The sequence below is a fragment of the Chiloscyllium punctatum genome, chromosome 22 (genome assembly GCF_047496795.1).
Source record: "Chiloscyllium punctatum isolate Juve2018m chromosome 22, sChiPun1.3, whole genome shotgun sequence".
Taxonomy (NCBI): domain Eukaryota; kingdom Metazoa; phylum Chordata; class Chondrichthyes; order Orectolobiformes; family Hemiscylliidae; genus Chiloscyllium; species Chiloscyllium punctatum.
This window is the reverse complement of record NC_092760.1, coordinates 65,553,382-65,579,381: the sequence shown is the minus strand read 5'-3', so window position 1 is coordinate 65,579,381 and position 26,000 is coordinate 65,553,382. Positions and strand designations below refer to the sequence as shown.

The 26,000-nt window shown below is 39.9% G+C and overlaps 1 protein-coding gene across 4 annotated transcripts in view; it reads left to right on the top strand.

The window, feature by feature from the left end:
* The window catches only part of kiaa1549la (KIAA1549-like a), a 258,786-nt gene that overhangs the window by 188,587 nt on the left and 44,199 nt on the right, over nt 1-26,000 (top strand). For 3 of the 4 annotated variants that reach the window (XM_072592549.1, XM_072592552.1, XM_072592551.1), the window contains 2 exons: nt 6,301-6,428; nt 18,565-18,749. In XM_072592549.1, coding sequence (XP_072448650.1) covers nt 6,301-6,428; nt 18,565-18,749 — 313 coding nt within the window. The remainder of the gene's footprint in view (nt 1-6,300; nt 6,429-18,564; nt 18,750-26,000) is intronic. The other variant, XM_072592550.1, reaches the window with a different exon arrangement.

Genomic DNA, 26,000 nt, shown 5'->3' with positions numbered 1-26,000 from the left:
CGACAATTTCAATCATTGAAGTGATGGACAGTAAGTTGCTGTGATTTGGTATGCACTACAGCACCTACCTCCTTTAAACAGCCCAACTTAGAACATAAGAAATAGGAACAGGAGTCAGCCAGCTGGCCCCTTGAATCTGCTCCGACATTCAACAAGATCATGGCTGATCTTTTCGTGGACTCAGCTGCACTTACCCGCCCGCTCACCGTAACCCTTAATTGCTCTACTGCTCACAAATCTATCAATCTTAGCCTTAAAAACATTCAACAAGGTAGCCTCAACTCTTTCACTGGGCAGGGAATTCCACCGATTTACAACCTTTTGGAAGAAGGAGTTCCTCCTCAGCTTAGTCCTCAATCTGCTCCCCCTTAATTTGAGGCTAGCCTCCCTAGTTCTAGTTACTGCTCCTCGGATGCTGCCTGAACTGCTGTGCTCTTCCAGCACCACTAATCCACAATCTGGTTTCCAGCATCTGCAGTCATTGTTTTTTTACCTCGTTCTAGTTTTAAAGTAAGGTACAGGCACCGCTGGGATATGAACTCAAGATCGCCTGCTTACCCAGCAGTCTCTGTGTAGCCTCTGAACCCATTCCAGTGTCGGCTGGCCTGACTGCAGCTCACCCTGCCCCCATGCAATAAAATCCCATCTTTCTGGTTGCTTTATCCCGAGGCAGGACTTTTCCTAACTTCTGCCGTTCACCTTGAGGATTCGCCTTGGTGAGGTTAATACAAGGGCGTTAGATAAAGACGTAAAGGCGAGTGGAACAGAAAGGCAGATTGACAGGATCAAATGAAGATGTTTGGAATACACTTCTGTGGAGTTTAAACACTTGTACAGACCTGTTGGGCTGAATGGCCTGTTAGTGTACAGTAAATATGTTGTAAAGTAGTTGAGGCATTCAGCTGGGTTGCTGCAAAACTGAAGAAGTTCATCCATTATTAAAATTGAAGTTGTCATGTGAAAGCAATTCCAGTGTTTTATGGGGGAAATTATCATACCATTACAACTCAAAACTAAATGGGAAACCATGGTTGATTAAACATTTTTAAATATACTTTCATTACCTCCTGCCCAGGTTGGCTTGTTCTTTATTGCCATGGCTGTTTAGCAGGTTGGTTATAAAAGATAAAATCTTAAGAGTCACTGCTTGCATTTCTACTAATTAATCAATGTGCAAAACCCAGATGGGAGTCCAGAGCTACAGAAGGACCATACTACTGTTGCTCAAAGTCTGAAATAAAAAGAAAAAGAATTGCTGGAAATTTGCCTAATTAACTTGTCCCATCGTCAAGATCACCAATTTCCTTCTCTCCGTCTATCCAGTCTCTGGCCCCGCTTGAGCTTTTTAAAAATTCATTCATGGGGTGTGGGTGTCTCTGGCTCAACCAGTACTTATTGTCCATCTCCAGTTCCCAGAAGGCAGTTGAGAGTCAGCCTTATTGATTTAGGGTTGGAGTCACATGTAGGCCAGAATGGGTAAGGATGGAAAATGCCTTCCCTAAAGGATATTTGAACCAGATGGGTTTTTCCAACAATCGGCAGTGATTTCATGGTCATCATTAGATTCTTAATTCTAGATTTGTTTTGTCATTAAATTCAAATCCCACCATATGCCATGGCACGATTTGTATCCAGGTGTCCAGAACATTACCAAGTCTCTGGATTAATAGTCAAAAAGTGTGGAGCTGGAAAAGCACAACCAATCAGGCAGCATCCGAGGAGCAGGAGAGTGAATGTTTCGAGTATATGCTCTTCTTGAAACATTGAATCTCCTGCTCCTCGGATTTTAGGTTCCCTACAGCTTGCAAACAGGCCATTTGGCCCAACAAGTCCACACCGACCCTCCAAAAAGTAACCCATCCAGACCCTTTTCCCTCTGACTAATGCATTCATACTATGGGCAAGTTAGCATGGCCAATTCACCTGACCTGCACATTTTTGAACTGTGGAAGGAAACTGGAGCACCCGGAGGAAGCCCACACAGATACGGGGAGAGTGTGCAAACTCCACACAGACAGTCGCTCAAGGCTGGAAGCAAACCATGGTCCCTGGTGCTGTGAGGCAGCAGTGCTAACCACTGAGCCACCATGCCACCCCGAGCAGGATGCTACCTGACTGGCTGTGCTTTTCCAGCACCACACTTTTTGACTCTGATCTCCAGCATCTGCAGTCCTCACTTTCTCCCTCTAGATTAATAGTCTAACAATAATATCACTCAGTCATCACCTCCCCTAAATGTTCTGTTGAAACCACACACCCTTCTCGTGTCTAGGTTTGACTATTCCAATGTATCCTGACCAGCTGTCGATCTATCACCCTCCATCAACTTGCACCAAATCTCGTTTGCCTATCATCCCTCTGCTCATTGAACTACATTGACTCTTAGTGCAGAAATACTGCAATTTTGTAATTTTTATGTGGGTTTTCTCCTGGATTTATTTCCTATCCTCAGTTTTGCTTTTCAAGGTATTGGTTCACAGTCTCAAGTAGTTTTCTCATTAAACGTTTGGATACAGAGCAATGGTCAATCTATCCTGGACTTTCTCTTATGTTAAACCTCCACCCTTCTATCTCCCTTCTCTTCCAAAGAGGAAACGTATTGAACTTGACAGGTAGTTCTGCTTCTCTCTCCATAGATGCTGGCAGTCCTGATGAATTTCCCATCATTTTTATCTTTATATGAAAACTTTAAACTTTGTTTTCAGATCCCTTCGTGACATAGCCCTTCAGATTTCTGAAATCTTCTCACAACCTCTGAGATACCCATTTTTCTCAAATTCCACCCTTATGTGATTTTTGCAGTGTTCAGAGCTGTATTATTGACAGCCTAACTTTCAGCTGCCTGAAGACTAATCTCTGAAATCTTTGTGCCTCTCTACCTCTATATCCTTCTCTCAGATGCTGTTTTAACTTACTTCCTTGGCAAAACCTTTGGTTTTATGTCTTGACATCATGTTTTATTTGATAATCAATCCTGTTCAGTGCCTTGGATCATTTTAATATGTTAAAGGTGCTATATAAATGCAAATCATTGCTATTGTAAGAAAAAGCAAACTAGATTTATACAACTTGTATTTCTTACAATTAATAGAAGAAGTAATAGTTGACATACCTTAAGATTGATGAGAAGTAGTAAAGATCTTTTCTCATGCTAACATGTTAGTCACATCTTCTCATTTCCTTGCTATGAATATTTTTAGATGTTGCAGCTAAGTGCAGGGTAGAATTTTCTCCTGTTTCTCCAGGAAATCAACCTTGTGTCCTTGGTGTGGTTAAGCAATACTGTTGTTTCGAGCACCCAAGTCACAGGCAAAACATAAACAAAGAGTAGAAAATGCTTGCATTTAAATCATAGAATAGTTCAATACAGAATGATGACAATCACCTCTTTTAGTTCTTTGCTGGTTCCTTTGAAAAGCAGCCTAGTTTCCTGCTCTTTCCCCATTTCGCTGCAATTTATTCTCCCTCAATTTTCCATTCGATTCCCTTTTAAAGAGTACTATTATATACATTTGTATATATATTTCCAAACTGATACTGCTAAAGGTCTGTTGGCCTATTTTCAGATATGTGAATCTGCTGCATAAATGATGGCATGGCCAAAATAACAGAAAACATATTTAATGACATCAGCATCAATTTTTTTTCATCATGTTGCAACATACATAATTCCAATTGGCTTCTCTCAGAATTTTTAAACTTGTATGCTACCCAATATATGTCCAGGACAGCAAATGATATTGGAAGGTTTTAAATTTAATTTGCTTGTTTATGAGTCAGTGCCATTAATGTGACTTTTTTTAAAACCTCTGCAACAGCAGTTTGTTGTAGAATTTCATACAAATGTTATTCGTGTCTGGGTTCTGCATTTTCATCCAGTGTTAGATTGTTCTCAAATAAGGGAAGCAAGAGTTTAATCCATGTAATGAAATGTAAGCCTTTTCAAACCAATCTAAAGTAAATTCTTGCACTGTGATCAGTCGACTGTGATTTATGCTTTTTCTGTCTAGAGCCTTTAACATTGTAAAATAATCCAAACGTACCTTTCAGAAAATTTTCCAGACTAATTTTGACAGTGGGCAAGATGAGGAAATAATTGATCAAATGACTAAATGCTTGATCAAAGTGTAAGGTTCTAAGGAGTGACTTGAAAGAGGGAATGTAGAAACACAGAGGTTTAAAAAGGGAATTTCAGGGTCTAGGCAACTGAAGACATAGCTGCCGATGGTGGAGTGATTTAAAATCAGGAATATGTAAGAGACCGATATTAGCAGGGTGTTGATACCTCCGAAGTCTGAAGGAGATGACAAAGAGTGATTGGGGCCATGGAGGGGGATTTGAAAAGAAGTGCGCAATTTTTAAAACAAGACGTTGCTGGTTTGGGAATCAATTTGAGATCTGCAAGTAGGAGGATGGTTTGTATAAATGGGGATATCGGAGCATATATCAGGGTCTAAGTGATTGTATTTGTATGCAGTTTTTGAGAGAGCTGTACAATGATGAATGAAAGACAAGGGTGTTAAACAGAATAAGGAACATGAAGGAATTTCAGTCCCACAACAGGATGATGTGACTCTTACTGTTTGTACCACCTTTGAAAGTTGTTCTTAGTCTGAACTAATTCTTAGACTTCATAAATTTTTAGAAATAGGAAGGCAGGTTGGGAAAGAGGACTTCATAAATAGTGTGTGATGATTTTGAATTTTGCATGGGTTGCCAGTTCTGAATTTATGTCTTAAATATACAGAATTTCAGTAATGTTTAGGTCAGCACATTTCTTTTTCACAATGAAAAGTCAGCAATCTGAAAACTGGTTGCTTACAATGGCTTGAAGCATTTATTCACAGTCTGGTGAAAGCATTGGGTGTCTCTAGGTGGTATTTGTGAAACCAGTTCATAAATATTCATTCACGTAATTTTGGCATTATTGACACAGCTAGATTTATGAACAATCCCGAATTGCCTTTGAATAAGTGGCACTGAACTCCTTCATTAACCTCTGTCATCTGACATAGTAGTTATTTAGAATGAGTAGCTCACTTGGTCTTTCATGGGGTCAGTCAAGAGTGAAATACATTGCTGTATATCTGGAGGCTCAGATAGTCTAGACTTCGGAAAGACTGGCAAAGTTTCTTCCTTAAAAGACGTCAGTGAACCAGACGGGTTTTTACAACAGTTTGATAAGTTTCAAGATAATCGTAACCGATATTAGCTTTTTATTCTAGATCCATTTAACTGACTGAAATTAAGTTCTCCTGGAGTCATGGGATTTTGAACTCTTCTTTCCAAATGTTTAGACTCAGCTGGTAGATTACTAGTTCAATAAGGCAACCATGAGGGTACAGCATACAACAAATATTAAAAAGGGGAGGGTATTTATAATAGTCCTACACATTCCTTCCCCATTTACATAGCTCAGCTACAACTCAAGGACAATGCTGAGGTATCCCACAGTCGTGGATCAAAGGGCTGAAAAGTTAATTGACAGTTTAATGAGCTGAATCTCCACTCTGCACACTCTACTCCTGTTAATAAGCATATCATTACTATTATCAGTAATTGTTCGTTCTGTACACTTCTCATTTTCTGACTTCATACAAAATAACTCAGATGTCAATTGAATGCTCTTTTGGATTGGCTATGTTTTAAGATGGGTCTTAAATGAAGAGAGAAATTTTCAACAAGGAATTCCAGAGGTTGGGGGTCAAATACTAGGATGAAGAAAGCAGGGGATGCGTAGAAGATCAGAATCAGAGGAACTTCAAGGTCATGGATGGTGGCAGGCGGTTTAAGAGATAGGGAGGTGTTGTTGAAGGATGCTTTGAAATTCCAGCCAGTGACAGAACACATGAATTACAGGAACAATATATTATTAAAGAAAATTGAGCATGGAATGTTGCAGTTTGATTGGAGGGGATTGAAATTATAGTACAGACGTGACTGTGAAATAACAAAGATGGTGAAACATTTAATCTCTCCTGATTTGATCCAAACATAAAATTAACTGAATCTATGTGCTGAATGGATGAGTATCCCACTTAGCATTTTGAGGGATGGATGTTTTACAGTCTGAAGTGCAGAGTGTGAAAGCTACATCGACAATCATATTAGAAACAAATTAGAATGTATTATTTAATGTTTCTCTTTGTACATATGTTTGCAGCTGTACATAAGAAATTTACAGACAGAGTCAGGGTAAACAACAAGCGATGGGTATTAATCAAACTAACCTTGAAAACATTCAAGGGTAAGAGAAAGATGAATATATGACAATTCTCTTGTTACCATGGTGATTTGTAGCAGGTTACACAGCGAACAGGATTCTGTCATCAGTGAGCAGTCAGGAAATCTTGACTCGGATACAGGCACTCCGCAGAAGGCAACCGCACAGCAGAAAATTACAAAAGAGGGAACAAGGAAGAAAAATGGTGAGATGAGCTTTTTTCATGCAACATTTCTGCTCCTACAGCAAACACTATGCAATAAATCACAAATGTGTAGAAAATAAAACTCTCGCAATGGACAACATGATTTTGACCTGAACATGAATTCCTACGCCTCAAGAAAAAACTTATGCAGCATAAGCAAAATCTATTCAGAGGTTGCTTTGCTGCTGCATAAAAATTATGAATTATTTCTTGATGAAATTATTTGTTTTTCATTTGCCTCACATCTCCCCTTCCCCATCCACCAATTTTGTAATACTCCACCTCTGGCTCAGAATTTCAATGTAGATGTGGAAAGTCTTGTTCAAGTTAGACTGATCTAATTAAAACAGAAACTTGGAACAAATGAAAACCATATTGTAACTGTCCCACCCCCATTTCCTACCTTTTGCCTGAGGTTTGATCTTCATGTATGCATTATATACATATAGAGGCACTGGAGAAGATGCAACAAAACTAGTCAAGAATGATGCTTGCACTGAAAAGTTACAATTATTGAGATAGATAAATTAGGCTGGGCCTCTCTCCTTTAGAGGCCTCGGGGGGAGGGAGGGGGGTGGGTGGCATCTTTAGATTATGAAAGACCTTGCCAAGAATTAAAGCTTTTAGTGTATTATATAAAACATTCCAAGATGCTTTGTGGAAGCATTATAAAACAAATTATCACATTCCTTCAACATCACTGGAGCAAAATTCTGGATGTGTGTGTGGTGTGTTGCAGTGGTTCAAGAAAGCAATTCACCATAACCTTCTCAAGGGCAATATGTGATAGGAATAAATGCTGGCCCAGCTGACCTTAGAGTGTCCCAAAGTGGATATAGCCAATGGAGTACTTCTTGAAGTATAGTCACTATTTGAGGCTGTGCAGTGACACAGCGTAGTTTTGGTCTAGAAAATGATATATAATTTTATTTTCATTGTTTAGATGTCATTTGAAATTCTCAAATTTACTCTGTTTACAGCACAGTATGTCAGACTGCTGTGTACAGTGTGCCAGATGCTGTGTGTTGTCAGGGTGGAATAAATCTTGAGGGTTGAGGTGAGGTTATGAATGGATAGCTTAGTGTTTTTTTGTCATTGTCATTTCCACCCTGAGCTACTCATATATTTGAATTAACTCTCTTTCTTTCCACACTCACAAAGGTGTGATTTAAATTCAAGCTGTTTCTTTTTAAAAGTGGGACATGAGTGAATCACAGTACTCTCTATCTGATAGTATAATATCAGAAATTATTATTGCACAGGGGACTATACTGCTCTCTTGTGACATGCAGTGAAATAGCACTAACCTAATGGTAATATCATTGCGGAGGCAGCCAGAGGCAGGAGATCTATCGAACAACAACAACTTGTATTTATAGAACATCTTGAGCATTGTAAAATTACCCAAGAAGTAATAGATTTATTAACAACATCCTTTTACCTAAGCCACATAAGATATTAGAGCAGCTGACAAAAAATTTAGTCAAAGGGGAGGTAAGGAGAGTATTATTGTAGGAGAGAGAGATTAAGAAGTAGAGAAGTTTAGGGCATGCAAAATTAGAAGCAAACACTGGTACTTTGAATTGTTCACTCCCTTTGTAATTTAAATGACTCTAATTATCATCAGAAAAGCCAGCATTTGCTTTAATTTCTGCAGCAGTTGGAGATCAAGTCAAGAATATGACAGTATACTTGAGTTCCTCCTAAAGAAGGCACAAAAATTTACATAGTGCCCTTTGTGAGCTCAGCATGTCTCAAAAGCTGTGCAGTTGATGAAGTACTTTACAAGTCAAGTGGGAATGTATATAATACTAACTGTATTATAAAATAGACACTTAGCAAGCCTCCATCAACAGCAACATGCTAATAACTGATTAGTCTTTTTTTTCTGTACCATTAATTGAAAGATAAATATTGGTCCAGGGCACGAGGGAGAACTCCCCAGTCCTTTGCTAAAATAGTGCCGTGGGATTTTTTAATATCCACCTGAGGAGCAGATAAAACATTAGTGTTTAACATACCATCTACAAGATGGCATTTCCTCCAATGCGGCATGCCTTAGAACTACACTGGCGTCTCAGTACAGATTTTGTCTTTGAATCTTTAGATTTTGTATTCCTGTGTCAGGAGGGAATGTGAATCCACCAATCGTTGAACTGAGGTGAGAATGCTGCAGATTGAAGTAAGGATAACAATGTGTTCATCAGCAAGTAGCACCAAGCTTTTTGCTATTTTTCAGCTCCATTTTCAATTTTTCCAAGGGTGGGTATTGTTGTGTCAATTTGGGCACCACAAGCTGCACATCAGGAACTTTTTTAAAAACAGGATTCAGGCCAATGTGACAAACAGATTGGAAGGAAATCCCTTTGCTGGTGTAGTTTTGCTTGAGATTGCATCATTTTACAACTGCAACCTTAGAGGCATGAAGTCTCCAGCTCTGATAACCCACAATCTGCTGCAGGAAAGCTGTTCCATTGAGCTGGTGATCTTGGCCTATGGCTGAGGGCAGCTGCATCACTGGGAAAATGGCAGAGTCCTCAAAACTGCCTTTGTCTGGGTGCCTTTACATGCAAATTAGCTATTTCCCTCCATTCAGTGAAAACATGGTTGATCCATATGCATCCACAATAGTTCCAAATCTCTTGATTTCTTCACTCAGAGTCAATTGATTTCAGTCCTAAAAATTTCAGTTGACTTGGTGTGTGTGTGTGTGTGTGTGTGTGTGTGTGTGTGTGTTATATATAATATATATTTTTGTTCTTATTTTATTGTATTGCTGTATTTTGTAGGTATTTTTAATGTGAGAATAAGAATAGATTGCCGTACCTTATTATTTCTGTGGAAAGCCTGTTTCCTGAACTGTGACTCTATTGAACACACCGTATCAACTTGTTTTTACATAATGTTGTCAATACAGTAAAGCATCTCATAAGAGTGCAATCTGATGCTTGTTTGCATCAAGCTAAAGAAGGAGATAAGTAGGAAAGGTGACTGAGTGTTCAAGAAAAAAATAGGAAAAGTTGTAAAGAGAGTCAAAAAGGTGGGATGGAGAAGTTTAGGGAGGGAATTCCAGAGTTTAGGACTTCAGGCAACTGAGTCACTCAGCCAGTAATGGTGGAGGGGAGGACACAGCGATGTACCAATGGGCAGCATTGATGGAATGCAATATCTTTCTAGGGCTGAAGGAGGTTACTTTCTCAGTTCAGTTTATTTTTGGTTCCTCAAAATTCCTTTCAGTGACCAATTCAATTAATTAATTGGGCAAGTTTACCAAAGGCAATGCCAGCAACTCCTCCGTTTTCTATGTTGAAGGATAATTTGGAAATTAGTTGCCCTCCCAACTCTGGATTCTCGTCTGCACAATGCACATAGTCCTTTTCATTAAATTACATTTCAACAGATTCAGCTAATATATTATTAAATAATGTATTTGCAATGTAACATTGAATAAAGGATAAGGGATGAATCTTTAATTTCTTCAAAGAATCATGATTTAGTGCATTGTGTCTTTGACAGCTCATTTTACAGAGCTTTCCAATTCGTCCCACTGCCTCCTCATTTTTCACTATGTAGAATTTTTATTTTATTATTTTTCTGTATTTATACAGTTTCCCCTTGGAAAGTTAGTAATTAATCTGCTTCTACCTTCTTCCTGTGCATTTACAACCTTTTCACAAGTTGGGAATAAAGCGTGTGAAAATCTGATTGTGGATGGAGTCAGGGACATTCTAGAAAGACTCTGCATTAGAGTTTCAATTGCTGGTGGGACTGAGACCTGATGTGAGAAAATATTGAAAATTATGGTCCCAGAGGTCAACTTGGGGTTGCACCACTTCTGGAAGAATTTTGGATTTTCCAGGGGATGGTGGGAGGGTTGTGGAAGGAATTGCTGCACTTTTATGAAGCAGATCACTGAAGGTCAAAGTAAATCATGTTTTCTCTGCATGGGGGGGGGAGGTATTTGTGGATGCGCTGGCATAAGGGAGCATGCACAGTGAGAGATTCAGCTGACAACAGATTGTTGATTGATCTATGGAGTTGTGGCCAGTTGTGGATGCCAAAGGCCATCAGCCTAGTAACGACCATTTGATTGCCTCCAGGTTGGCTGAACAGCTTGTGGGTGTACACGATACTGGCAGAAACCTTCTGAAAGCACTGAGGAACAAGTGGCATGTCTTTCTCTGTCATAAAATACCTAAAGTCTGATGAAAGTCAGTTTATGTTCTCTCACCTGTTGCTGTAAACTGCGGCCTTTAACCAGTAAGTTTGAGACTTTGCGGTTAGTGTTCTAATTGCCTGTGCTTCCTGAGAAGAACTGAAAAGAACCTGGAAAAAAGAGATTAAAGAACAAGAAGTCCTGGCAAGCAAATGGATCATCTCAGCAAACTGTGTGGTCTGGGGCCATTGAACTGATTCTAGTTTTATTCCCACCACTATAACCTTAGTCCATCTTTATCTGTCTGTATGTGTGTATAGGGTTTTTTTGGAAGGGGGTTAGTGTTATAACTAGTAAAATGGTATGGCAACAGTTCATAGTTGTTTACCAGTAGGTAGAATCTCTTTATTTATTACGGACAGTATTTCTTAAGTACAGAAACCTGGTGCATGTTTTATGTTAGCATGGGTGTGTCTGACCGGTAAATTGAATAGGTTCTTTGTGTACTTTGATGAAATGTTTAATGGTTGTCTCAAAACCAATAATAATGGAGCTTGATTTCCAGCTTATTCAATATCTAGTACAGGATCATGCGAAATTTCCACTAACTTCCAAACTTATTGTCCTTCCTTCCCTTTCCAAATTGAACTGTCCAGACACTGACTCATCTCTCTCCCTGTATAAAGTTGCTTGCAACAGTTTGACACTGAGATGAGTTTCCAAACCTGCATCCTTGCCATTATTGGGAAGTTCATGTGTGTTAGATAGTAAAATTGTAAAACGGGAAAAGCATTGTGTGGTCCCTTTAAAAGGTGGCGTGTTTTTTTCAGTGTTTTGAGTCAGAATGGATGTCTGTAGGTTTGCAGGTGCACAGATCACCTGAATTGAAATATTTGTATGAAAAGGCTATACTGTTAGCAAGCAAAGCAGCAGTTTTTAATCAAGATAAATCTTTTCAAATTTGGCCAATCAATTTAAATCAAGCCATTAGCTACCAAAAATCTACTAACTTTAAATGTACTGGTTTTGACAACTTAGGACCAATCCGATTGTAAAATATTGATAGGTCATCAAGAATATAAAAGATGAGGGCATTTGGAAAATTGGGGAAAGCAACTGCCATCTGCTAAGAGATAGCAGCTCTCAGCTCAACGAGAAAGCACCATCTATTTACCATGGTATTGTGGCACACCACCTAAAATCCTGACAGAAGGATCTACAAAGCAAAAAATCCTGACAGAAGGGTCAGGAGAAGACACAAATTTCTAGAAGTCACGTAACCTGGTTGGAATTTTGAAAAACTAACTTCTATCGTTTTGCTATGTAAGTGGGACTTGTATTTATTGGAACAGCATACCGTTAGAATCTTCAGGAATATATAGAGTGAAATTTTTGGTTGTTTAGTTGGTTATTTTATTTGTTCACTGTTCGATAAATATGATAAAGTGGATTGTAAAGTGAGCGTCAGAAATTTCTTTTCCTTAACCACTAGAAGTTGCTGAATAAAACAGATTACACCCCTTCACGCACTACTTTAACAGCTAGGGCGAGGTGCTCCCCTTTGGATGGTTTGGTTATAGTTCTTGGGGGGACATCAACTTCTGCTTTATAACAGATTGGGTGCTAAGTAAATTAATTAAATTAAATTAATTACTTCAAATTGATGGGCTAAATTTGGCTAAACAGACTATTGTGTTGATAAAAACTGTGCTTTGCCTGCTAACAGAATATCCTTTAATACAAATATTTCAATTCAGATACTCTGTGCTCCGGCAAACCCACAGGCGTCCATTTCAACTTGAAGCACTGGGGAAAAACACCACACACCATCTTTTAAAGGGACTGTGTAATGCTTTCCCCATTTCACAGTTTTACACACACCAACCTCACAACATTATCAAGACCACACATCTGTAATATTTGCTGATCATGGTCAACTTGTCAATCAACAGCATCTTTCTATCCTGTAGTATAAGCTTTTGTGATCATTTGAAGTTCAGCATTGATCATAAGATGGATAGCTTCAGGCAACATAATGCTCTTGGCAACAATATTCAAATTGTGCCTGACCAAATAACAATGAATATAAAAAATATGGGCGGCATGGTGGCACAGTCGTTAGCACTGCTGCCTCACAGCGCCAAAGACCCGGGTTCAATCCCCACCTCAGGCGACTCTTTGTGTGGAATTTGCACATTCTCCCTATGTCCGCGCGGGTTTCCTCCGGGTGCTCCGGTTTCCTCACACAATCCAAAAATGTGCAGGTTAGGTGAATTGGCCATGCTAAATTGCCCGTAGTGTTAGGTAAAGGGGTAAATGCAAGGGAATGGGTCTGGGTGGGCTTCATTTCGGCGGGTCGGTGTGGACTTGTTGGACCGAAGGGCCTGTTTCCACACTGTAAGTAATCTAATCTCATCTAATCTAATTCAAAACAGTGAAGGAGCAGTGACATAATTTAAGGTCAAGATGATCTGTGACTTGGAGGGGGACATTGTGGTGTTCACAAAGGTATGCGATCCTCATTCTTCTGGGTGGTAGAGTTTTGGGAGATGCTTCTTTTGAAATTAGGGCAAATTGCTCCATTGACATCCTGCTGCCACTGTGTGCTGCTGGCGGAAGGAATGATTGAGGTGGTGGATGAGGTGCCAGTACAGTCCTGGATGGTATCGAACTGTACAGTGTTGGAGCTGAACTTAACTGAGCAGGATGGTTCGACCATTATCACTCCTCTGAATCATGGCTGGAGATGGTTGGCAATCTTGGTGTGGCTGGTCCGGTTCAATCTCTGGCCAGTTTTGATTCCTAAGATATTGATGGCCTGGGAATGTGGCAGTGGGAAGTGGTTTGACATTCCCACATTGAAGTGGGGTAGCAAGCCACTTAGTTGTGTTTTAAAAAAAAATAGTGGTAGCAAATTAAGGCCCATACCTAGATTTCTTGATTGGTATGAAATGCTAGCCTTGAAATACCAACATTCCCAAGATAAAAATGCCCAATAAAGGCAAATTAAAGAGTTAATGAAATGTAACAAAATGTAACCTACTGAAATCTAATTTGGTTGCAGTGGTGACCTATTTCACGAGAATCTCCATTTTTTTCTGACCAATTTCCTGTTTACCTGTACAGGAATCTCATACACATTGTGGTTATGCGATTGCCCCATTTTTTGTCACATTTTCCTGTTCCCCCAAACTATTCATTAAACCGTTGTTACTGATGCATGTGTTAGTTCTCCTTCTGGCCACCAAAGCTTTGGAGAAGCAGAACAGCTTAAACAATGTAATGAAGATGATCCCTCACATTGCTCAGTGATAGTAGACTGGAGCAGAATGAAAATAAAAGCTTTCCCAACAGTATTTTGCTTCAATAGCTATGTAACACAAATCTGTTGGATGAATTTTACTGTTTGTATTGCTGTCAGTATCACTCTGGCAGTGAAGAGATTGTGCAATGGGGTATTTAATCCAGTTTTGATTTGCCAAGTGTAATCTGTTAAATTAAGGTAAACTGCAGTTGATGTTGTTCCTAATATATTAAATAATATCTTTTAAGGCAGAAAAATTGAGACATTTGACCTCCCCAGTGTTACATTTACATTGATTAGGGCAGATTTCTATTTAACAATTTCAGGACATCCCATGTTACCTTGCAACCAATTAAGCTTTATTTTGAAGGGTAGTTACTGTTGTAATTTAGGAATCATGGTATCCAATTTGTGCACAGCAATCTTCCACAAACGGCAATTATATAATCTGCTTTGTGGCAAAGCTGGTAGAGAGATAAATCTGGCTTGGGAATGGAAGAGATCACTCTTGTTCTTCATTACTTAATGCCATGAGATCTATCATCTTTATTTGTTCATGGAATGAGTGTTGCTGGCAAGACCAGGGTTTATTACCATCTATAATTGCCTTTGAAAAATTTGTGGAGAGCCACGTTTTTGAACTGTGTGGTACATGTGGTGGAGATACACCCACAATGCAGCTCAGGAGGGAATTCCAGGATTGTGATGTACGGTAGTAAAAGTGTGGTAATACAATTCCAAGTCACGATGATGTATGGCTTAGATGGAAACTTGCAAACGATGTCCCCATGTGTCTGCTACCCTTATTCTTTAGACAGTAGATACCATAAGTTTGGAAGGTTTTTACGGAGTTGCTGTACTGCTTCTTGTAGATAGAGCACATTGCTGGCATTGTATAATGGCACTGGAAGGAAAAAAACTTTAAAGTAATGGACAAGGATGTCAATCAACTGCCTATCTAACTGAGATGTCAGACTATGCCTTGGCTTAACATCTCATCTGAAAGAGTACAATTGCAACATTGCAGCATTACCTCAATATCACATGCCAAGTACCAGCCTAGATTTCAAGTTGATGCTTGTGTTGTATAATTTTCCCAAAGTCTTTTGCCACAGGGTGCTACCAGCTAAACTACATTTGAATACTTGATAAGATACTGCATTAATGCAAGTATCTGCTAATAATACAAGTGCAAGTATCAACAGACAGCTTGAATCCACAACCTCCTGACTTAGAAGTACAAACACAAGCACTGATTCACAATTGGCCCTTCTTAAATTCATTCATGGGATGTGGGGATAGCTTGTTGGGTCAACATTTATTGCCTATCCCAAGTTGCCCTTGGTAAGCTGCCTCCTTGAACTGCTGAAGTCTATTTGGAGTAGGTATCCTGACCACGTTGTTAGGGAGGGAGTACCCACACCAAACGGATTGCAGTGGTTCAAGATGGATGAGATAGCACGGATATACAGGTCAGACATGGTGGGCCTTTTTTTTTTGAGCTCCATTGTACAAGCAATTGATTTACTTTAAGGTAGACTGAATGACCTTTGAGAATTAAGGATTAGGCTATTGATGAGTTAAGGATATGGAACTCCTTAACAGCAACGTGGCATGCCAGATGGACTGCAGCATTTTAAGAAGGTCTTTCACTAACATCTTAAAGACAATTAGATGCGGACAATAAATGCTGACACCAACATTCCATGAATGGATTATATAGCAGAAGGTGGTACAAGTGGGAATTCATCTCAAAACTGCAAACTGGTTAATAACATTTGATGGTGTATTCTGTTATAATTGTTTGTTTCTTGTTTAAAATCAAGAAGTGTGGGTCTTTTCAGTCAAAGCGGAAGTGCTTCTTGTAGTTAAGAAATATGATTAGAATGAATTGACTGTGAGTGTGACAGTCAATATAGACGCAGAGTTATTGATTTGGTTTTTGGCTTGCAGTGCCATTGATGAGCCATGTAGTTCAGAAACGTGTCAAAATGCAAGATCCTTACATACGAAGAGCTTTGTGCTGTCAGTGAGTTGCCTTACTCCTCGCATTTTAATTCTGATAACCTGTGCTTCCTACATTATATAAGTATACAGTTTTTGGTTTGATATCATCCTTGACCCAGATAATTCCTTGTTTCTGGAAGTGTTAAGTTTAAACATTAACTGCAGTGTTCTTACTGTGTGAACGATTAACGCAGTTCTATTGGATTCCTTCCTTCACCATTAAACTTGTTTGAAGCAAACCATTTGTATAATAACTTCGTTGATGTTACCTTCTTCATACACTACTCTTCACAATAGCACAGTGACAACAGACTATGCAGTTTTCACATATCCAGCAATTGTTTTGCATTAAAAGTAAAAATGGTTCCTTTTCTTTACCATTAGTGGATGCTATATTGGACATGAACAGAATTTACAGCACAGAAACAGGCCATTTAACAAAACAGGTTCACGTGGGGATTTTTGCTTCACGTGAGTCTCTTTCCAACCTCTCTGTGGTAGCACTAGAAATCAAGACCCACTATCCTTGGAATTGTCATATCAGTTAAAGATTCTACACAAAGGTTCTTGAATTTACCTCTGTTGTAGACCCAGGTTAACAGAGAGCACAGACCAGGTTTCTGTATTTCAGACAAAAACTTACGATGTATTACAAGTAATTAGACTCCAGCCATGGGTAGACAGTTAAGAATTGTTGACACATCACTCTACTAATTAGATCTTTTTCCCCTGATAAATACACTGTATATCCTCTTATTAGCGAGTTTTGAGTGAATATTTGTAGCTCAGGTTGAGGTTCTGGATGTAGGTTTGCTCGCTGAGCTGGAAGGTTCATTTTCAGACGTTTCATCACCATACTAGGTAGCATCTTCAGTGAGCCTCTGAATGTAGCACTGGTGATGTTGTCTGCTTTCTATTTATCTGTTAGAGTTTCCTAGGGTTGGTGATGTCATTTCCTGTGGTGACATCATTTCCTATGGTGATGTCATTTCCTGTTGTTTTTCTCAGAGGGTGATAAATGGATCCCAGTCAATGTGTTTGTTGATAGAGTTCCGGTTGGAAGGCCATGCTTCCAGGAAATCTCATATGTGTCTCTGTTTGGCTTGTCCTAAGATGGATGTGTTGTCCCAGTCGAAGTAGTGTCCTTCCTCATCCGTATGTAAGGATACTAGTGAGAATGGGTCATGTCCTTTTGTGTCATTTTATGAACATCAACTAGCCACAAAAAGACATGACCCACTCTCACTAGTGTCCTTACATACGGATGAGGAAGGACATCACTTCAACTGGGACAAAGCATTCATCCGAGGATAGGCCAAACAGAGACACACACGAGAATTCCTAGAAGTATGGCATTCCTACCAGAACTCTTATCAACAAACACATTGACTTGGATCCATTTACCACCCTCTGAGAAAAAGAACAGGAAACAACGTCACCATAGGAAATGATGTCACCACAGGAAATAACATCACCAACACATGGAAACTCTTAACATATAAATAGAAAGCGGGCTACACCACCGGTGCTTCATTCGGAGGCTCACTGAAGATGTTACCTAGTATGGTGATGAAACATCTGAAAATGGGCTCAGCGAGCAAATCTACATCCACATACCCAGGCAGGAAGAAAAAACCCAATATAGGTGTAATGGACAGAAAAAAGATTGAGAAGGCAGTTCAGTGGTTCCTGAGATGGTTTTTAATGGCTGTTCTATTGGGAAGAATGCTGTTTCTCAGTCATCTTTTTCCGGATGTTTCCACTGGTTTGCAATTGGCACAGGGTGGCTGGTTCACTGATGGAAGGTCTCTGACCTATCAATTAAAGGTCACAACTTACAGTATAAGTTGAAGGAATGATTAATGAATTTTCCTCAGGCTTGAAGTGGTTTTTACTGCAGAACAGCGATAGAGCTTCTGAGCTGGTAGAGGTCTGATTGCAACTCACAATCTTCTTCACACCTTCCCCACGCTGGTTAGTTTGTGGAGAACAAATAACATAATTTTAGACAGGCAGAAGACTTTTGTGATTGGTAACTGACCACTAGTCCTTAAATGAATCCACTATTTGTTGCTAACCCAAGCTCCATTTGTCCACAACCTTTTAGCTCCACCAACCCTTCATCTGCACCAACAGCTAAGCAAACAATATTCACAATGAATATCAAGTTACTTGTTTAAGATTATGCAGAAATTCTTGCTACCCTAGATTATAAAACAGTTTTCATTTTAAACAATTTGAACAAAAAAAAAGAAAAGAACGAGACACAATCTTAAGAAATGAAACACAGTTTCTGGAGCGAACAATGGATGTCTTTTTTTTCATTTGCTGGATTTGAATAATGCTAGCAAGGCCAGCATTTATTGATGATCCTTAGCTGCCTGTGAAAAATTCTTGGTGACTTGCCTTTTAGAATCATTCCAGGCAATGTAGTGTAGTGCTATTGAGGAGATAGTTCCAGGATTCTGATCCAGTGGCAATAAAGGAATGGCTATATGTTTCCCCACCACTCGAATGTTTTGGATGTTGCTCCCCCCCTGTTCATCACTCGTGAGAGGGATGGAAGTCTCAATGTGTGATTTGTTAGGAAGCCTTGTCTGTTGGCATTATGCCGATTGTTTTTCTCTTGCTGTGTTATGACCTGTCATTCTTTATGAAATATGATTCAGCACCAGTCAGTGATGAGGAGGAGAGTGCCACACTGTTTGAGCATGTCTCCAAGACATCAGATGATCCATTCGACACATCCTCCGGGTCCGTTCAGCTCCTCTCGATCAAGCCTCTGTCAGCCCATCCTGGTTACCCTGTGTCTGAGCGAAGTCCAGAGGCAGTGGCAGTGGCAGTTAATGGAGAGGTAAGCATGATGGTCTTGTTGACTTTTGAAATGAGAGCCTTTTGACAGGTCTACCCACTATGAGCAATGTTTTTAAATATCCTCTCTCCTAAAAGGTAACGAAAGAACAACATGTAAGACTATAGAAGAATCCAGAACATGTGGGTGCACTCTTAGAATTCAATATCAACTGATTGGAAATATTTCCAGAAAATTTGTTGAAGAGATTGTGAGATTAGAAGATGCCCTATCCCAGTAGGCTATGGCTACAGGCGATGTTTAAAATGAAGGTGTATAGTTAACTGGTTACTTAATGCATATGTGAATACATGCATTAGGAGCAAGAGTAAGCCATTCAGCTCTTTAAGCTTGCTTCTTCATTCACCATTTAAGACATGTTTAATGTGATGACCCCACATGCCTGCTTATCCCTTGCTTCATAAGGATTTATTTGCCTCTGCCTTAAAATATTCAAGGACTCTGCTTCCACCTTCTTTTTGAGGACAAGAGTTTCAAAGACCCTCTTTGAGAAAAAATAATACTCCTTAACTTGGTTTTAAATAGAGGATCTCATTTTTTGGCAACACTGACTCCGAGTTCTCACAAGAGAAACATTCTTTCTATATGTACCCTGTCAAGAACCCTCAGGATTTTATGTTTCTATTAAGTATGTTCTTACACTTTAACGTTCCAGAGAATACAAGCCTAACGTGTCCAACCTTTCCCTTTTAAGACAAACCTCTCACTTTCATGTATTTGTCTTGTAAACCTTTGCTTCCAATGCATTTACATCCTTCCTTATATAAGGAGGCCAACACTGTGTAAAGTACTAAGGATGTGATCTCACTAATGTCTTAAGTCTTATTAAAAAGTGTTTGCTTGCAATATTCAGCAAGTCTGTTGGGCATCTGTTGAGATAGGAGCAGAATTAATGTTTTGATCCTACATTCAGCTTCTTTGGCATGTAACGTCTAACTTTTGTACTCAGTTTCCCTCACAATAAATTATAATCTTTTCCTAACTACTGCTGTCTCTACATACTAACCATTTGCAATCCATGCACTACGGCATCCACTTCCCTCTGCACTCACTGCTCTGCAATCTTTCTCTTTAGATAATATGCTGTTTTTTTCAAAAAAAATCTTGATGCAAATGAGTGATTTTGCATTTTCCCACTTTATACTCTATTAGCTGGATCTTTGCCCATTGACTTAACCTATGTGTTATTTAATATCTTCCTTATGTACTCTCCACAACTTATTCTCTGACCTAACTTTGTATCATCAGAAAATTTAGCAATTATACTTTCAGCCCCTTTATCTCAGTCATATATATATAAATTGGAAAACATTGAGGCCTCAGCACTGATCCCTGTCGCACATCACTCATTGTATTTTGCCAAACAGAAAAATGACCAACTTACACCAACTCATTGCTTCCTGCTAACCAGTAATCTTTTATCCATGCCAATATTTTAGCTTTTACACCAAGAGCTTTCATTTCCCTTAGTAATCTCTGATTTCCCCTCCCCACTCCACTCTGACCAAACACCGGGCAAATTACTTCTTGAAATCTCACTGCAGTATTCCCAATGGTTCCCCTTTATCCACTACACCTGCTACTCTACCTGATTACTTTGATTTTCTCCAAGTGCCTTGCTGTAATATAATAGTTTCTAACATCTTCCCACTGACAGATGTTAGGCTAACTGTCTCCTTTTGAATAAGGGAATATATTCACTATTTTCTAAATTAATTGAATCATCTCCAAACCTAGGGAATTTTGGGATATTAAATCTATCAACTATCACACGAGCCATTTCTTTAAAGACTTGTGAGCATGCACCTCCAACAATTTCCTCAGTATCACTTCTTTGACGATTATAATTTTCACGGGTTCCTCCCTCCCTTACATTTCCTAATTTACAGCTATTTCTAGGAAGTTACTTGTGTCCCTTATAGTGAAGACCAGTGCAAAATACCTGTTTATATCATTTGCCATTTCCCTGTTTTCGAGACTGTCTTTCTTGTTTACTTTGTTAACACATCTTTTCGAATTAGCGATAGAAAAGCCTATATCTGCTTTTACATTATTCACCAACACCTATCTCGTATTCTATTTCTCCCTCCTTATCAATCTTCAAGCTGTGGTTTTTGATATTCTTTCAAAATTTCTGACCTATCAGAAACCTTTGCACAATGATATATTTTTTCTGTAAGTTTGATACTATTTTTAACATTTTAGTGAACCACAGATGGTGTGTCATTGAAATACTTTTCCCCATTGGATTGGATCTGTTTTGAACATTCTGAAATGTTCCCTCAAATGTCCACCACTCTGTCCCTATTGACCTAATTACCGCTTCACTTTTACAAGCTCTGCTTTCCTACTATAATAATTGCACTTGTTTAAAATGCTAGTCTCAAACCCAGTCTTCCGTTTCTCAAATTGAATGTAAAATTTGATTATACAGTGATTTCTGCTATCTCGGATTGCCTTCACTACAAAGCCATTCATTAATTGTCTCTCAGTATTAGGTCTCATCCAACCTACTCTGTGGTCTGTTGCACAGCATGTTGTTCTCAGAAACTATCTTGGACTTTTCCACTTGGCTTCCTTGGCCCTCTGGTGTCTCCAATTGGAGATTAAAATTCCCCTTGATTTCACTTTCTCTTCCCACCAAGTTTCCACTGTTGTTCCTTTATATTCCATGCTCCTGCGAGGTTACTATTGGAGAAGCTGAAAACTACTCCAAGTTTTACTTGCCTTCCTTGTTTCTCCTCTCGCCACATCCCTTCTGCATCATTGCTGAACTTAGGTTATGTCTTTGTGTTGTCTGCCATTAATTAATGGAGGCACACCTCCACCTCTCCCATGCTTTATACCTTTCCTAAATGTCACGTGACCTTCAAAATTCAGGTCCCAATTTACGTCATCCTCTAGCCTTGATTCTGCAATAGCTATCAAATCACACTTATTTATTAGTTACCGATTCACAGCAGTTTAGATTAGACTGACCCTCTGAATAGCAACCCACCCAGACCCATTCCCTCACATTTACCCCTTCACCTAACACTATGGGCAGTTTAGCATGGCCAATTCACCTAACCTGCACATTTTTGGACTGTGGGAGGAAAGCGGAGCGCCCGGAGGAAACCCACGCAGACACAGGGAGAATGTGCAAACTCCACACAGAGAGTTGCCTGAGGCAGGAATTGAACCTGGGCCTCTGGCGCTGTGAGGCAGCAGTGCTAACCACTGTGCCACCATGCTGCCCAAATAGACCTTCAAATATAAAAATAGTGAAAATGATAGGAAGGTAGACATGAACAATGAAGTAGACAGAAAAAGGCAGAGACAAGAATGAAGGAATACACAATTGGAGAAAGAAACAAAATTTAAACAAGTAGGATGGGATAGGCTGCCTGTTTTACTGCCATTTACTGAATTGTAAAATCAAGGAAACGGGTGAGGTTGGACTGAGCCTGATGAATTGCTTTTGTAAATCAGTCACTGTTATTGGATAAGCAAATGTAAAAAATGTATTAGTCTCTGTCAAAATCCCACAAGCAACAGCAAGATCAATAACCAGCTAACGTGTTTCATAAAATCTACTGAAGTTCTGTCAGATTGTTTCTTGTAGCATTTTGGGACTTTTCAAAGACGTTATGAGACTTTCATTTGAAAAAACAAAAACATTTTGGTACTTGTCAGATTACTTCGGTATAATTTCCAGGAGATGTCTTAGCATTAGGTCCAAACACTTGGAATTCTGTGTCAAATAACTTACCTCCTGATTCCCTCAACCCTGCCTACTGTCTGCAAGACACAAGTTAGCAATGTGATGGAATACCTCTCGCTTGCCTGGTTGACAGTGCACCGACAATGTTAGGGAAGCTTAATCACATCCAGGACAAAACAGCTCATTCACCACTATAAACATTCCCTCCCTCTACCATCTGCTTACATTGGCTGCTGTGTGCACCGTGTGTATTGTGTACTGTCACAGCTCTCCCACCCTCCTTGGCTAGCTCCTGCCAAATGATTACCATGTAGTAGGACAAGGGCAGCAGATACATGGGGACACTGTCATTATTAAATCCAACCCCCCAAACAAAAAAAAGACACACAGCTTCCTGACTTGAAACTCCTTTCCTAACAGTTGCCACAGTTCAAGAAGGCAGCTCCCGATTATCTTTCCAAGGACTATTAGAGACGGACAACAACTGTTGGCCTTCGCAATGATGCTTACATCTCGTGAATAAATAAGTGAAGTAATCATTCATCTACATTCATGACTCATGGATTTAATGAAGTATTTCTTTGTGTAGATGCTCACTTGAGTGGTAAAGCTGTTTCAGCGTACAGGAGTCAAGGTTACTTCAGGTGCAGTTACAGAGAAAGAACTGCATTTCTTTTACAAAAGCAAAATAATGAGAATACTGGGAACACCTTAAAAGCAGAGCAGGTCAGGCAGCATCTGTGGAGAGGAAGAGTTCATGTTTCAGAATGCTGACCTTCATAAGAACTGAATTTCTTGTCATCATATGCTGTCAAACTATGTATTGAGTAAAGTTCACCTGATTTCTCAGTGCTCTGAAATGTTATTTTGATTTGTTAGTTAAATGAGAAGTAGAAATTTTAACAGTTCTCGGTCTCTTGCTTCATTCTAGCTCTCACACATACACCTTTTCTCTTCTTTATGATGTTCGTGATTCTAGTGTGTCTCTCTCTCCCCACTTTCATCTATTCTGATCTCATTTGTATTTGTTCTGTCTCTGGGTTCCATGCAATGGAGGGCATGGATAGGGTTCTCGCCTGTTGGCTGGACAGCCAAACATAGCCCCATATCACCTCTTTTCTGAAGGCCATCTGGATTAATTGTCAGCTGGATAGCAATGGGCTGTCACTGGGGTCATGGACCCTGGGAGTGGATGATCTTTCAAGAGTTGCTGATCAGTCAGAAGCCTCAAGCAGCTGTCTGTGTGGAGTTTGCACATTCTCCTCGTGTCTACGTGGATTTCCTCCGGGTGCTCTGGTTTCCTCCCACAGTCCAAAGATGTGTAGGTCAGGTGAATTGGCCATGCTAAATTGCCCATAGTGTTAGGTGCATTAGTCAGAGGGAAATGGGTCTGGGTGGGTTACTCTTCAGAGGGTCAGTGTGGACTGGTTGGGCCAAAGGGCCTGTTTCCACACTGTAGGGAATCTAATCTAATTGAATCTAATGTAAAGCTGTCTTCATGACTCAGCAGTGCCACAGGCAAGGTGGTGGCTGCTGCTGGTAATGCTACTACTTGTCCCAGTACTAGTACTACTTACTACATGAGATTTGCCATGGAACCAGGCACTGGTGAGTTATCCCATTAAGGGGAATTGTGAGATAGGGATAAGTTGGGAAATGGAAAGGCAGGGGTTCTCAACCTCAAAATGCCATCCCCTTTTTCCTGATGCCAAGATCACTTGATCACTGATCACTACATACCATGAGTAAGGGCTAAATCTCTGCCCCCTGGAAGTCTGCAAGCAATCCTGACATGTTTTGCTTTTTGGGTTCCATACATACCCCCCTTGTGGCTAGTTAAATGCCAACAGCAGCTGGATGAGGTCCTCAGTAAGCATTAATTGCTCATTCAAAAACCGAAAACACTGACCTAGGCAGAGGTGGGAGGTTGAGCGAGTGGTTCCACTTGCCATCTTAACTTATTAGATTAAATTAAATCACTACTGTGTGGAAACAGGCCCTTCAGCCGAACAAGTCCACACTGACCCTTCGAAGAGCAACCACCCAGACCCATTCCCCTACATTCACCCCTGACTAATGCGCCTAACACTACGGGCAATTTAGCTTGGCCAATTCACCTAATCTGCACATCTTTGGACTGTGGGAGAAACCGGAGCACCTGAAGGAAACCCACGCAGACATGAGGAGAATGTGCAAACTCTACACAGACAGTTGCCCGAGGCAGGAATTGAACCCGGGTCCCTGGCGCTGTGCAGCAGCAGTGCTAACCACCGAGCCACCGTACCACCCAAATTTATGTTTAAATTCCCCCCCACCATCAAACATGCCTCAGAGGAAAGCAATAACTTCCACCACTTGAGACTACCTAACTCTATTTCTCTCTCTTGTCAGTGTCTGAACCACTTTGCTTGTATCTGTCTGGTCTTTATCTCTCCCTCAGTTTGCTCATGTAGTGAGCTTCCTTGATTTATGTGGTTCTTCTCTCTGTCTGTCTCCTCTCTTTCTGGTTTTGTCTGTCGATATTTCTTGCCGTGAATTGTGTTTGAGTGGTGTTATGAGGCTGAAGGAGTGCACTATATCTCTTTAGTTACACTAATCCATTGACCACAACATAAATTACTGTTTTACCCAATTATCAAGGAGGAAGGAATGCTTACATTAATGATGAATGTTAATGTCGAATATATTTTTGTTACCTTGTTTGCAATATCTCCAAGGAGGCTGGTATCCTGTCACTAAGTTACCTTTTATTTGCATGTGCATAGACCTTCTCTCTAGTCTGGCTTTTTCTGTGTGAACAGTACCCTGACACTCCTATCAGCCAAGGCTTCCTCATTGGACTAGATGAACCGCCCCAAACAGGGAACTCATTTGTTGACTTCCACCTGGCTGACCTTATTACCATCACTACACTTGACTCCTGAAGTATCTTTTTAAATCATGGAAACAATAGAAAATGGGCAATATCAACTTGATCAATCAGTTGCACGTCAAAGGGAAGATGGATAGTGGGCTTTTAATCTGTTAAAGCCGGTTTTGTACATTTGCTGGATGTTATAAAGACCGCTTTACGGTCAAGGACTTGGATGGAGAAGGAAAGTTTTTGTGCCCAACTGAATGAGGAGGGTGACCTTGATTTCATGTAAAATTCAGGACGGCAGCACTCTCAGCAGTGCTTGAACGTGCAACCGTTTAACTCAGAATAAGGATTGCTCCAGCTGAGCTATGGTTGGCAAATCCATCTCATTTGAAAGATGGCACCTCTGGCATTGGAGCTACCCCTGAGTGGTGCACAATCTGACATTTTCAGGATCCCATTGTTTAGAAAATGTTTGCACTTGCTAAACGAATCAATGTCTATATTTCAGTAATAGTCTCTCTTGGAAGTTTTGAGAATGAAGCAAGAAAGAACTTACGTTCTTATATACGAAGCAACCTGAGAAAGTATCTTTAAAGTGTAGTCAGTGTTGTCATGTAGAAAACATAGTGTCACTCTGTGCACAGCAAAATTCCACAGAAAATAATGGGAG